We start from the raw sequence: 13,819 nt of genomic DNA on the forward strand, positions 1-13,819 counted from the left end.
ATTTCACTCATATGGGGAATTTAAGAAACAAAACATGAACATAGGGGAAGGGGAGGAAAAATAAAATAAGATGAAAATCAAAAGGGAGGCAAACCATAAGAGATGATGTAGTCTAGGAAACAAACTGAAGGTTGCTGGAGGGGAATGGGTTGGGGGATGGGGTAATTGGGTGATGGGCATTAAGGAGGGCACTTGGTATAATGAGCAGAGTCTTATATGCAACTGATGAATCACAACATTCTACCTCTGACACGTATAAAAACACACATGCAGGTGTTAAATGGTGCCATACTGCAGAGTTGCTGTGCTCCCCTTAACTCTCATGATAGATGGTGCCAGGATTCTGACTCCCTTCCATTAGAAATTATTGCTTTCAACCTGACTAACTTTGGCAAACTATTTTTAGACAATATCCAATTTACTTCAGTCTGGAATTTTGACCAATACAACTTTTGGCTTCTAGATTTTTGTTTACACTCAATAAGGACACTCATAGTATGGGGAGTCGGGGTGGAGGGCGGGGGATGAATATGTAGAGGCTGGCCAGGTGATCATCTGTAATGTGGTTCCAACCTTATAAGGATGTGCATAACTAGACAATCTCAGCTCTAAATGTGGAAACTTTTCAAATATAAATAAGAAAACAATTTTACCAAGGTTGACTACTTATGTAGTGCAAAGTGATAAATTTCAAAAAGAAAGAAAGAAGAAAGAGAGATGGAAAAAGAAAGGAAAGAAGGAAAGAAGAAAGACCTCCTTAAAATAGAGTGTTGAGTGCAAAAATCCCCCAGAGTGTCCTGGGCAAATCTCTTATTGCCCTTTAAGAAAATCCAATACTGGATTCAACCCAAGACTTTAATTGGCTGGACTCTTGACAAATTGAAAACTGAGGAAAGCCTTTAGGCTTCCAAGACACTGTTCCTAAAACTGGTGGTTATGATCTATATCTCCCTGGCTCAGCGTTGTATACTCATACAGTTTCAAAGTTTTAGATTATGAAAGAAAAAATATTTTTAATTGGTTTTATAAAGAATTCCGGTTTTCACTTAGAGTAAATTTGTTTTAATAGGTGCTGTATAAAGCCTATTGCCTGGTTATGAAGTCAGTGCTGTGAGAAAAGCACTGACATACTCAAGTGGGGCAGATAGAGACTTCTGTAGTGCAATGGTTACATTTTGTGTTGTGGTTTCTGATTATGACTCAAAATTGCATTTGCAAGGAGAAGAGTCAAAGACCAAGGATATTGTATCATAAACAAGAATGATGCTGTTGATTGTATTGGTATCTGAAAGTTGGTAGATTACATTTAGGGTTGGAAGAACATAAAGAATTGTGTGACAAATGGAATATAAACATGAAACAGTATGATTTCCATTTTTTAAGTTAATTGCAGCCTACAGCAGTATTAATCTTTCTTTTTTGTCATTGCTTATAAAGGCCTTGTTAGTTTTATGAAGAAATCGTGAATAATTTCAACCAGAAGTATATCCTAGAACAGAATCCAATTCCTCAATTTTGAAACACAGACCACTTAGTTGGGAGAACTAATCTTTTCAAATGATAAAGCCTACTTGCTGAATTAAATCACTGTTGTATTTAACAGTTTATGATGTACAGTGTTGTTCTTTTCGATCATTTAATGACTTCCTATTCCAACAAAAACCACAATAAACCTACCTTACACTGTGACCAGAAGTACCATTTGGATCATCTAGCTTGACTAGATTTGCTAAATAATTATTTTACATTATGTCTACTCAGGCCATATACATCTTATTCTTGAAAATATTTAAGGTTGTCACTCAGACATCTCTTACTTTATGCAAATGCCCCATGCAAACTGGGAAGAATACTTCCTTTCTTTTTTAACTTTAATATTTGCCATCCTAGATCATTACTCCTGTATTCCAAGCCAGAATATTTTCTATATTTCTAAAATACAGAATTTTCTGTATTTAAATATAAGTTACTTTCCTTAAATTTTCATGGACCCATCACTTCTATGATCTTGTCACATAGTGTTTTGTTCGTTCAGCTTCTTGCCTAACTGTCACAGATATGCTGAGCTTTAGTCCTTCTGTCTTTTCAGTTGTTCTCCTCATGGTTCTGTAGGTTATTTTTTATCTCTTTCTCAAAGAGGGTGGCTTAGTCCATTGCAATATACGTTTCTTTTGCCAAACCATCATTCCTCCCTTGTTCTTAACATAGCTTCTCTGGTTTTACTCTAAATGTCCCAATCCCTTCATTTTGCTTGGATACCATTTCTCACTTCCAAGAGGAACCTACTAATTCTGTGTGTCTTTATTTTCCTGCAATACTAATGCTCTGTCATCTGCTTATAATGCTCTGTCATCTGCAATATAACCTTTCTTCTCATTTCTTTGACCTGATTACTCTTAGTGCCCCCTGAGCCGTTTTATTCCTTCTTTCTCTTCCTCTTAGTGATATTCACTGATACTTCTGATCAATGCATCTAAGTGAAAGGCAAATAATTTGTACACTATATTTGCATAGTTCTTATCATTTTTATGCCTTCATGTACACAATAGCTTGATCCTGACAATCCTAAGAGGTAAATGAGAGAGTATCTCCCTCTTTTATAGGTGAGAAAACGAATGTTCAGAGCATTTCAAATGGCTTGTCCCACAACTAAGTCAAGGTTAAGACTCAGATCTCCCAACTCTTTCTCCTATCCGTACCATATCACCTCTCTCTGGCAGAAGGATTGCAATCCATTAAAAGGTCTTCACTGCGTTAGAAACTGGATGGAAATTAACCAAACGCTTCATTGTACCTTTGCAGATGAGAGCCCCTACACTAAATCCGCCAGCCAGACAAAGCCGCCTGATGGAGCGTTGGCTGTGAGGAGACAGAGCATCCCAGGTTAGACCAGACTGTTGGATTTTTCAGCTGTTTTACTTTTGAACCCTGTTATTTGGTGATCCTAAATAGTTCCGACTTGGTAATAAAAATCAATGCAATTTCATAGGGTGTAGACTGCATTCTACGAACTTGTTCAAAGGATATTCATAACAGCTAGCCTTTGGGAAAGCTTGCCAACTTGTGAGAAATCATCTATGTACAAATCCTTTGTAAAATGACTTGAAGTTATGTCCGCTCTCACTCATTTGCTTACTCTCTTCTCTGTTTCCAGGGGGTGACTTTCACAGCAGCATCTATTTCTTTACTGAGACATACCAGCCAGAACAAAAGGGTTCGAAATTGCTGTGGCAGAACGTATATTTGCTGAATAACAAATTGGTCCTTTCTTCTTAGCTCTTTGAACATGGATTGACTTCCAGGGCAACTCTTGTAAAATTCTGGGACTTTGTCTCCTTAGGAAGCTGTGATTAGGATTCTCATACTTGAATAAGTGATACCTGTTTCTTCAGCAAAACATTTTGGACAAACATCTTAAAATGCCTTTACTCCAAAACTTCAATAGTTTGAAGCTTTGAGTTTGAGAATGACACAAAAGTTCTAAAAGAAGGGAAAAAATTCAAAATACTACTCAAGCTTGATGTAAACGAGTTAATTCATGGAAAACCGCTTATGGAAGCAACTGTTCTTAAGAAGGGTTAAAACCATTAATACATTTAGACATGTATCAAAAATAATATCTTTATGTATTTTACATGAGTAGATTGAGTACCGCCAAACCTTAGCTGTGGGATTTTAGATCATAGTAGTTTAACAATTCAGGAGAAATAAAACAATATTTCAAACATTAAATTGAATGGTTTGGCAAACTCTGACAATGAAAACAGGAATTTTTCTATTTGAATAAGAGCAATACGAGTCCAGTTTCTGAGCAACCCTGCCCATGATTATTATTTACTTTTATAAGAATGACATGTGGTTATTTTTATTTTTATTCTGAAGGCTTGGATTCGTTATGAAAGTACATGGCTTGTAAAGAGGCATATTGTGAACGTGTTATACATCCTTGTTTGTGTGCTTTGAAGATTCTAAAGGAATTTGAATTCTATAATTGGATAGCATCACCCAGTGCCGAGATTTCTTCTATTCCATCCTATAAAACATCATTCTTTTTTTTTTTTAATTTTTTTTTTTATTTATTTATTTGTCAGAGAGAGAGTGAGCGAGAGCGAGCATAGGCAGACAGAGTGGAAGGCAGAGTCAGAGGGAGAAGCAGGCTCCCTGCGGAGGGCAAGGAGCCCGATGTGGGACTCGATCCCAGGACGCTGGGATCATGACCTGAGCCGAAGGCAGCTGCTTAACCAACTGAGCCACCCAGGCGTCCCTAAAACATCATTCTTAATGCTAGTCACATTTAGAAAAACTACTGTAATCAGCCATGGGCTGTGTTCTCTACTTTCTCCTTGTCAGCAGTAAGGAAGTGCCCAAAGTTTGAAGGTCAAGAATGCCAATTATCCACCAATTCCTTGCTGGCTTCTTTACATTACCTGGTATGCACTACTCCTCTGCTGGAAAGAGTGAAGAGATGTCCTTGTGTCCTTAACACTTTATGTGATATTGGACAAAAGCACTGATGATAATCGTGTTTTCTTTTCATGGGTTCTCTAGTGTTACTAAATTATAACACATATTTGAGGGACAAACTTCCCTAAAGTCATTCAGTAGTTTTTTTTAGTTACATGCTAGGTACACAGAAGCCTTTCATCATAATCCTCAGTTCATAACACACAGTAATTCTTTATTACAAAACTTTTTCCTTTGGTCCTCCTAGTATCAATTTAATTAGAATCATGAACCTTTTTTGTAGGCTTCATGGGTTATTCTCTTAGGGTTTACACATGGACAGACATCTTTCTCTTCCTCTCTGGTGAGGTAGCAGTCAGAAGGGTTGGGGGTCTTGATAATCCTCTTATTTAGAACAGTCCAAGAAGAGAGACTTCACCAGCCAGAAACCAAAGTGGTTTAAGTGGTTAAAGAAACCAAAGTGGTTAAGAAACCAAAGTGGTTAATAGCTGATTATCACTTACTTTATTGTAAGGAGAAGATTAAGGAACTCCTTAGAAACTGCTTCCTGATTTTCAACACTTGGAGTTCCGAACCTTTACTTACTTGACTTTACTGTCTTACTTTAAAGTCCCTATTCATTCTTGTTCTAACAAAAAGGGGAGATGAGGGTCCTCCCTTGATCTATGGCCAAGAAGTTACTTAAGGAGAGATCTAACCCAGCATCCAAAAGACTTGACCAGTCACCTACTATGTTTACAACATTTGTACCTACTAAGTCCACAGAGCAAGAGTCTGGGGAAGTGCATACTCTTTGTTAATTGCAGAATCTTTAGCTAAAAAAAAAAAATCCTAAAAGATTCTCCTTTTGAACTCCATTGGACCACATGAAGCCATAAGAGCAGAATGCAAGCTTATAGTCTTTGTTCCTTTCTCCTGCACTCCCTGTCTTACCCCTGTCAAATGAGTTTTACCGCCTTGGTAGCAAGGAAGGCTGTAACTAGGAATGGAACAAGGAATTGAAGGAAGGCCTAAACAGGTCTTTCTTGGCTAATCTAGCAGAACATGGATCTTCTCAGTGCAAAGGTAGCTCTGAAGGCAGATGCAGCCCTGCAGCCATTTTGCTACCCAGACACCATAAGGAAACACAAGGAAGCTGGAACCTTAAAGGAGCTATGGTTTTTCTCACCCAGACTCCACTCTCAACAGTCCTATGGTAGTGACTGAATTTGATCATTCTCATTAGCACTTTCTCTGATGAAAGGGGTTAGAGTGTAGTGGAGGGTGTAGGGTAGTGGAAAGCACTTCTTGATCCAAATTTTATGAAAGCTTAGTTCTTTGAAACTTATTCTACAAATGTAGACCTGGTGCTTCCTGGAGTAAATAGTTATATGCATATGCATAGCCAAGATTTCTTAACATGGGTTCCACTGTATTCATGGCATAACAAGGAGCAACTTGTAATAATTCTGTCCAAAGAGAAAACCTTGAATGTTAACAGAAATATAATTTGCTTTTCATTCACATCAAGATCCACCACCCCTGTCTAAACTCAAAATTACTGCAGCAGTTATTTTATACTCAAAAGTCAAATATGTGATTTTCTTAAGTGACAATTCAAATTGTAAATCCTTTCATCCTCCTCCTATTCTCTTCTCAAAAAAGGGAATGGATTAAACGTCTCTTAGGAACAAAATACATTTGCTTTGGATAAAGGGGAAATGCATTATTCATGTTATTTGGAAATTTGTCATTTTAATCATGTCTCTTATGACACTAAATGTGAAGGAAAAAAAGATTTTTTTAGCCTTTCATAAAGTTTTGTAAAATTTTAATAATGATGATAGTAAAAAAGCGACATGAGTGTCTCTACAACACTGAAGTTTAAATTTAGATTAAAGACCTGTTAAGACTGTTAAAAAATATTAAGGAAACATATTTTCAATCTCTTTTCTGCCTGTGTTTTTTTTTTTAATCAAAGAGAAGATGATTTCCAAGTACAAAGATATTTTGAAGTAACAGATTCTACCACACATCTATGTTTATTAAAAAGAATCACTTGATCTGTTCCCGTTTACTTGACAGAGTACTGGTGAACTAAAATTTGGCCACTTCAAGGATCTGTCCAAATTAGAGGAAATTTCTACTGATTCTTAGTTGAACACATTTTGTAATAGTTTGTTGCATTACCAACTTAGAGATGAAAGATTTAGTTATGTGTGTAATATTAATGAAGGGAAAAGATAGGATACTACTGTAGACCTCAAGGCCTAGAGTTAGTGTATTATTTATTTGACATGCTTCCTCTTTCCAAGTAGGACAGCTTTCTTTGATTATGCTAGTCTTGGCAAAGATATCTGGGCAGTTCAAAATTGCAAGATGTCAAGCGTTCACATCTATTGTATTTCCAAACATCGGCGCCCCAGAAAAATTATCTTATCTGTAGCCAGAATGGGCTACAAAAGTTCATACAGGATTTTTTTTCTCCTAGAATATAAAAAAAGACACATCAGTTTGGCCATAATGGAATAAAGTTTGTATCAATCTTTCTTACCTCTCACATTTGGGTATTTGCCGGGGGAGTAAAATATGGAGCTGAGTCTGAAATGTCCATTAGCCCAAGATGTACACACCCAAGCTGTTTAGAATACATCCAGGAAAGGGTCAACACCTATGGAAAAATCAGTCTGGAGAATACTACCGGGACCTTGGCACCACAGAGAAGCTGGCAACATTAAATCAAGGAGGAAGGTTCTGCCTTCTCTGTCCAGCACTTTCCTGTCTTCATTAACACACAATGTGACACTATATCGGTCAGCATTTTCATTATTACGGCCCATAGAATATGACATTTACACTAGGGTTTTTTAGCTATAAGATTGTGTATGGGGGCATGTATGTAGTTCCACCACAGAGTTCCTCCAAAAAATAGGGGAGTCTCATTGGTGGCAAACTGCAGCCAGTGGAATCAAGTAAATATCCTACAAAAAAAGGTGCTGCACAATGTATACGTGTATCAAATCATCATATTGTTCACTTGAAGTATCTTCCGGTTTTATCAATTACATCTCGGTCAAGCTGGGGAAAAGGAGGTAAAGGACCATTCTATTTCCAGTGTATTCTCAAATGATTTAGAAAAGAAAATTTGCTGTTTCTGTGTGTGTGTGTGTGTGCATATGTGTGTGTGTGAAGGAGACCCGCATAGTGTTTCTACCACTCTTTTCAAATTTTCAACTTATTTCAAAGATTTAAAGTAAAAAAAAAAGAATGGTGCCATAGTGCACCAATGTTGCCCAAAGATACTGCGTCTAACTCCGCTGTTAGTGAGGGAGTGACCCACGCAGGAGAATAGGAAAAGACAAGCACCTCTGCCCCTCAGCCAGGCTCTCCCCACATCCTCAGAAACAAACAGCAGACCAAGAGAAGGACAAGGGCGCTCGGGTCCATCATGTGCCTTCCTGGAACCCCTCACAGTTAGTATTCGGAACACAACATAGCAGTGTTTACCAGCATTCTGATGACTGGATATTTAAGGAATCAACAAAACTAAATCACATCTTTAACAAAAAATTTCTGAGCCAATCAAGCCGAGACTATGGGTAGCTTCAGAGATGTCTGAGAGTCTGTCCATACCCTTACTTGGTTATTTGTTCTGGCTATAGTCCTGTATCTCCCATGCTCTGAAATGGACTCATTGATTTATTGTTTTTGTTTTTGTTTCTCATTCCACCCAATGTAAGCTGATGGAGGGCAGTTACTGTCCATGTCTTGTTGCCAAGTGTGTGTCCAGTGCATAGAACAGAGCTAAGCAAATGGTAGGTATTCAGTCAGGCCTTGTAGAATGAATGAGCAGGCAGAAAGTGGCAGGCAGCTCTGCTCTGGGCAGAATCTGTGACCTTATGACGAGTACGCTTCCTTATAGAAGAAGTCTAACAGTGTCTCTTTACCCTATATATTCTGACTCGTGGAATGCTGTGTAGCCCTTGTTCACGTGGGCCTTGAGGCTGCACCAAATACATTTCTAAGGAAATCGTCTACGGCCCAAGACAAATGAGTGAAATATAGGTCAGCTAGAAACTAGAGTATTTTAAAGGCCAGAGGTACCCCCTCCAGCCTTACCTGTTTCCTTCGGAGCAGAAAATGTCCATGCGGTCCTAGAACGCCGCACGACACAGGAAGTCGGAGCACAATTTAACAATACAATTGACAAGATGAGAATGAGACATTCAAGTGTTCTGCTCTAGAAGAAGAAAAAAAAAAGGCTAAAAAGTATGTGAAAAGAGCCAGAGTCTATCAATAGATGGATGCAAGGCAGAACTTACTTATGATGGCAGGTGCACATTAAAGATTTCCCCCAGAGAACTGATCCACTTTGCTGTGTGGCTGGTCGCACGTAGTGAGCTCTCAAATAATGCTGGGCAAGAGGAGCCGGCTTGATTTGTGTGCTCCATGCTGCCACTTTCATTAGCAATTCAGAAAAGTGACAGTCCATTATGCGTGAACTTCTCTCACACCTTAGTAAACATGGGTGAAATATAATAAAGTGGCATGTATGCGGCAAACAATTTTTAAACAGTAATTCTTCCAGCATGCCATTTAGGGGAAAATTATTTGTAGGGAATTAGTACTGTGCCTCAATATTTCCTGAGCCCCCCCGCCCCCACCCCGTGCTAAAGGAGTGGTGGCATTTGGTCACTGTCATGCTCCAGATACACATAGTAATGGGATGGGGTGGCCGGGGTGGCCAGCACAGCCCCCCAGCGTCTGAAGACCATTTTACAAAGAGGCTCAAGGATATGTGGACAAGAACTATAAGGAGAAAGACTTTTCCCTTTGAGACTTTTGCGCTGAAGAAAAATTAATTCTCCCCATTTCCAAGTTAGGGAGCCCTTCAATCAGGGTTTTTTAATCAAGTGACTTTAGAGAATTAAGCTGGGTGAAAGCTGTATTAATTGACCGGCGCTTAGGGAAAGTGAAGAACCGTCTTACACACTTTACGGTAGAATAGAGCAGTTGGGCCCATCAATATTCTCTTATTACATGACTTGGAATAGTTTCCCAAATTTCTGTCACTCACATGCCATCCTCATCATGCTGGCGATATATCTGTGTTCTGTCCATACCATAATTACTGTGGTTTTCAGTCAATTTAAATCGATTCACTTTTTTCTTAGCTTTATCCAAACCTTTGTTATCTGGGCTTTGAGATACTAATTCTATTTTCTAACATAGATTTTTAAAATTTCTAACCCTGAAGTTTTTAAAAAGGCTCTGTGTCAGAGACTGTGGACTCTGAGAAACAAACTGAGGGTTTGGGAGGGGAAGAGGGTCATGGGTTGGGTGAGCCCGGTGGTGGGTATTATGGAGGGCACGGATTGCATGGAGCACTGAGTGTGGTGCATAAACCATGAATTCTGGAACACTGAAAAGAAATTTAAAAAACAGGCTATGTGTCCTCTCAAATACATCTGTTAACGTTTATATACACCATACTTCAGGAAGCACTGCGTTGGAATGAGGTTCTTCTCAAAAGAAATGACTTCGAGAACCCCAATGCTTTGTGCTTCGTTCGTATGTTGCTAAGTAGTTGTAGATTCATAGCGCAGACATGGATCTTTGGAATGGCAGTAGAAGGCATTTAGGGCTTTTGCTAGGAAATGAGAGGAAATACTAAAAGGAAAGGAGGAGGTTGAACAATATTAATCCAGAGCTTAGGGATAGACAAGAATGCATGGATCCTAAGAGTAACCTAATCTAGAAAGAAAAAATGAGGGAAGCTATAGAAAATTATAAAAATACTATGTGCCATTTATTTCATGCTATGCTTCCAGTATTAGACAACCATGTTGATAAATATTGTTTTTCTCTTCCCCAAAACTCCTTCAGGAAGTAAGTTTCATTTATTCTTTTCTAACAGATAGGCAAATTTAAGTTTGGAGAGCTAAAAGAACTTGCCCATGGTCACAGGGCCTGGAGAATTGTGGAGCTTGGACAAACCCTAGATAAAACGCAAGTTCAACTAGAATCCTGAACAATGCAGAGGAGAGGGTGGTGAAGACAATCCTTAATGAGTAAGAGGTATAAAGACTTTGACTTCAATGGGCCACATGAACCTCTGCTCAGATGTATATGGAAAATGTAGGGAATCCATCTTAGTCAAAACCAACTGGAACTCTTTGTTGGAGTGGGTCAGTGAGTGAAGGCTGAAGTCAGGGGGATCATACCATGATTTCTCTAGTAACAAAGGCCTAGGAGAATCCAGGGAAGAAAACTGGCCATGCTTCAGGCTGTGCTATACTTTCTTCTGTACATTTGTGATTTTTCAGGGCTTCCGATTCAAAGGAAAAAATTAAAATTGGCCAAGTAGGCTAGTAAATACTTGTTCTTAAACTGGTAATACCATATTCTATGTTTCCCTTTTAAAACCTTAGAATAATACAGAACTTTAGGATAACACTGAATAAATGGAATCAATCCCCATTTTGTGGCCGAGAATTTAACCTTGCAAAGAGGTTTCTAAAATAAGGATATATATATCCCCCACTATCGGATTAAATGAGTAAAGACTGACTCTAGGCAATGTGCATGCCATCTCTTTCTCTCTCTCTCTCTCTCCCTCCCTCTCTCTTTCTTTCTCTACACACACACACACACACACACACACATAAAAATATATAACATATATATTTTATATATAAAGTTTTTTTAATTAAACATTCTTATACATTCTAGAGTCTATTAATGAATTAGATGTTAAACTGATGTTATAAGATTTCTGCATCATAACTGGGAGAAAATACTTTACAGCACCTGCCAAATATCTTTTTTCTCTTTAAGAGTTTGATTGCACTTCTGGTGCTTTCCTGTTTTCTGCAAAGAATGTAACTGCATAGAATGTAAACTGTGCATCAATTCCATGCCTTCTACTCTTGCATACTTGGCTGCATTGCTTTTAATTTTTTTCTCCAGCCATACTTTTATTTTCTTCTTAAATCCATTATAATTAACATGATCTCTCATTTTTTTTATTCTAAGTTTTTATCAAAAGTGACCTTTATACTGTCATTCAACATTTGATTATCCAACAACTTCTTGGGCACCTGCTATATGCCTATTTACTATTCCAGGTAGTAGGAATATCCGACAAGCCTTTGTCTTCCTGGAGTTGGCCTGCTAGTCAAGGAGACATACATTCAACAAGTACCTAACATAAGGTCAGACTGTGCTAAGTATAATAGCATGGAATAAACTAGTATAAGGGGTAGAAAGTAGTGGATGCAGAAAGACAGGGGCTCTGGGTTTGTGAGGAAAGTCAAGGATGGCCTCTGGGAGGAAATAGCATTTGGGGAGCCTAAAATGAAGGGTAACCTATATAATGTTCTGGAGGAAGTAGAGTATAGATCAAAAGAATAGCAAGTGCAAAGGCCCTGAGGTCAGAATAAGCTTGGCTTGTTAAAGAAACTGAGAGAAGTCCAACGTGGTCAGAAAGGGAGAAGCAAGGCTAAGAGTGGTAATAAATGAGGTCAAGGGATGCTTAGCTGTTTCAGTTGGTAGAGAATGCAACTCTTGATCTCAGAGCTGTAGGTTTGAGCCCCACATCGTAGAGATTACTTAAAAGTATAGAGAATATTTAAAAATAAAATTTGAGAGAAAGAAAGAAGGGGTAGGAGGGAGGGAGGAAGGAAGGAGGAAGGAAGGAAGGAAGGAGGTGAGGAAGGAGATTGGAGGAGAGACAAAGCTTCTGTAGAGCTTATAGCCAAGGTAAGAGTTTGGAATTTATTCTGAGTGTGACCCAAAGCCACTGCCAGGGTCAAACAGTTGAGGTACGATACAATTTTCTTTTTAAAAATTCTCTGGCTTCTATATGGAAAATAGACTTGAAGGAGACAAGGGTGGAAACAGGAAGATCAGTTGCCATTCCAGTATTTCAGACAAGAAATGATGGTGAATCAGGATGTATGGATGGCTCAGTCAGTTAAGCATCTGCCTTCAGCTCGGGTCCTGGGATCAAGTCCTACATCAGTCTCCTTGCTCAATGGGGAGTCTGCTTCTCCCTCTACCTGCCATTCCTCCTGCTTATGTTCTCTCTCTCTCTCTGACTTGCTCGCGCGTGCACACATACACACACACACATACATGTAAGTAAATAAAATCTTTTTTAAAAAAAAGAAAAGAGAAATGGTGGTAAGTCAGGCTAGGATGATGTAGGTGCAAATGTTGAAAAATAGTCAAATTTTGAATAAAGATGCCCGAGAACCTATTTAAAAATGAGATGTGGAATGTGAGAAGAAAATAGGAGTCTAGGATAAGTCCATGGTTTTTTCTCTTCACTGGGTAAACAGAGATGCCCTTTACCGAGATAGAGAGCCACTGAAGATGCCCTAGATCAGCAGTAGAGGGAGTAGGGAACTCAAAGGAGAAGCCAGTGGTGATACAGACTGTGGGCTCAGCAGCCATACGTTCACCCCTGTGGATGAGTGAGATCGTTTAGGTGTGCAGATCGATTAAAATGGGGTCCAAGCCCTGAGCCTGGAGCACACCAGCCTTCAGAGGTCAGCTGTGAGGGAAGTTTCAACGGGAGGCATGAACAAAACAGAAGCTGTAGGAGGAGAACCGGGAGAATGTACCAGGAATCCAAGCTGAGAACCGCCTGTCACTGAGGAGGGAGAAAAAACTGGGTCAAATATTGTTAAGATGAATAAGATGAGGGCTGAGAATTGACCATAGGATTCCCTAAGCAGGGAGTTTTTAGTGACTCTGGCTAGTTTCAATAACATGGTATGAGCAAAAGCCTGATTTGAGTGGGTTGATGTAAGAATAGGACTTAAGTAAACAGAGGCAGAGAAGGTAGACAATCTTTTCAGCCTCTCAACAGAAAACTGTCAAGAGGAGTGGGAAAATGGGGCAGTTGTTGGAGAGGACATATGATCCTGGGAGTGAGGGACTCTTTTTTCTTTAAAAAATATGTAGGGTGCCTAACATTACATAATTTTAAAAAATAATATGGGAGAGGTAACTGTGGGTAATACTAATATGGTTGATCCAGTGGAGTGGGAGAAATTGACACAGGAGGGAGAGGGGGGTAAAAGCAAACACAAAGTCTTTGAAGAGTCTAGAGAGAGACTATCCAGCATTCAGTGGATGTGTCAGCAGGAGACAAGGCAGACGGTCCAAGGCACAAAGGCAAGCAGGTGGTAGATTTCCTGCTGAGAAGATGTGTGAGTTCTCTTCTGTGTGTGTGTGTGTGTGTGTGTGTGTGTGTGTGTCCTCTTCTGTGTTCCATATTCTTTGTGAAATAGGAAGGAGATCATTACAGAGAATAAGGTGGTGAAGGGAATGGTATAGGCTAGTAGAGAGAGGAGGTGTCATTTCAAAG

The 13,819-nt window shown here is 39.1% G+C and overlaps 1 protein-coding gene across 5 annotated transcripts in view; it reads left to right on the top strand.

The window, feature by feature from the left end:
* The window catches only part of GRIP1 (glutamate receptor interacting protein 1), a 672,623-nt gene that overhangs the window by 485,715 nt on the left and 173,089 nt on the right, over nucleotides 1-13,819 (top strand). For 4 of the 5 annotated variants that reach the window (XM_059402529.1, XM_059402524.1, XM_059402527.1 and 1 more), the window contains exon 2: nucleotides 2,803-2,883. The exons of the other annotated variant lie outside the window; for it this stretch is intronic. In XM_059402529.1, coding sequence (XP_059258512.1) covers nucleotides 2,803-2,883 — 81 coding nt within the window. The remainder of the gene's footprint in view (nucleotides 1-2,802; nucleotides 2,884-13,819) is intronic. 5 annotated transcript variants of the gene reach the window in all.

Source organism: Mustela nigripes, chromosome 6 (assembly GCF_022355385.1).
Source record: "Mustela nigripes isolate SB6536 chromosome 6, MUSNIG.SB6536, whole genome shotgun sequence".
Classification (NCBI taxonomy): Eukaryota; Metazoa; Chordata; class Mammalia; order Carnivora; family Mustelidae; genus Mustela; species Mustela nigripes.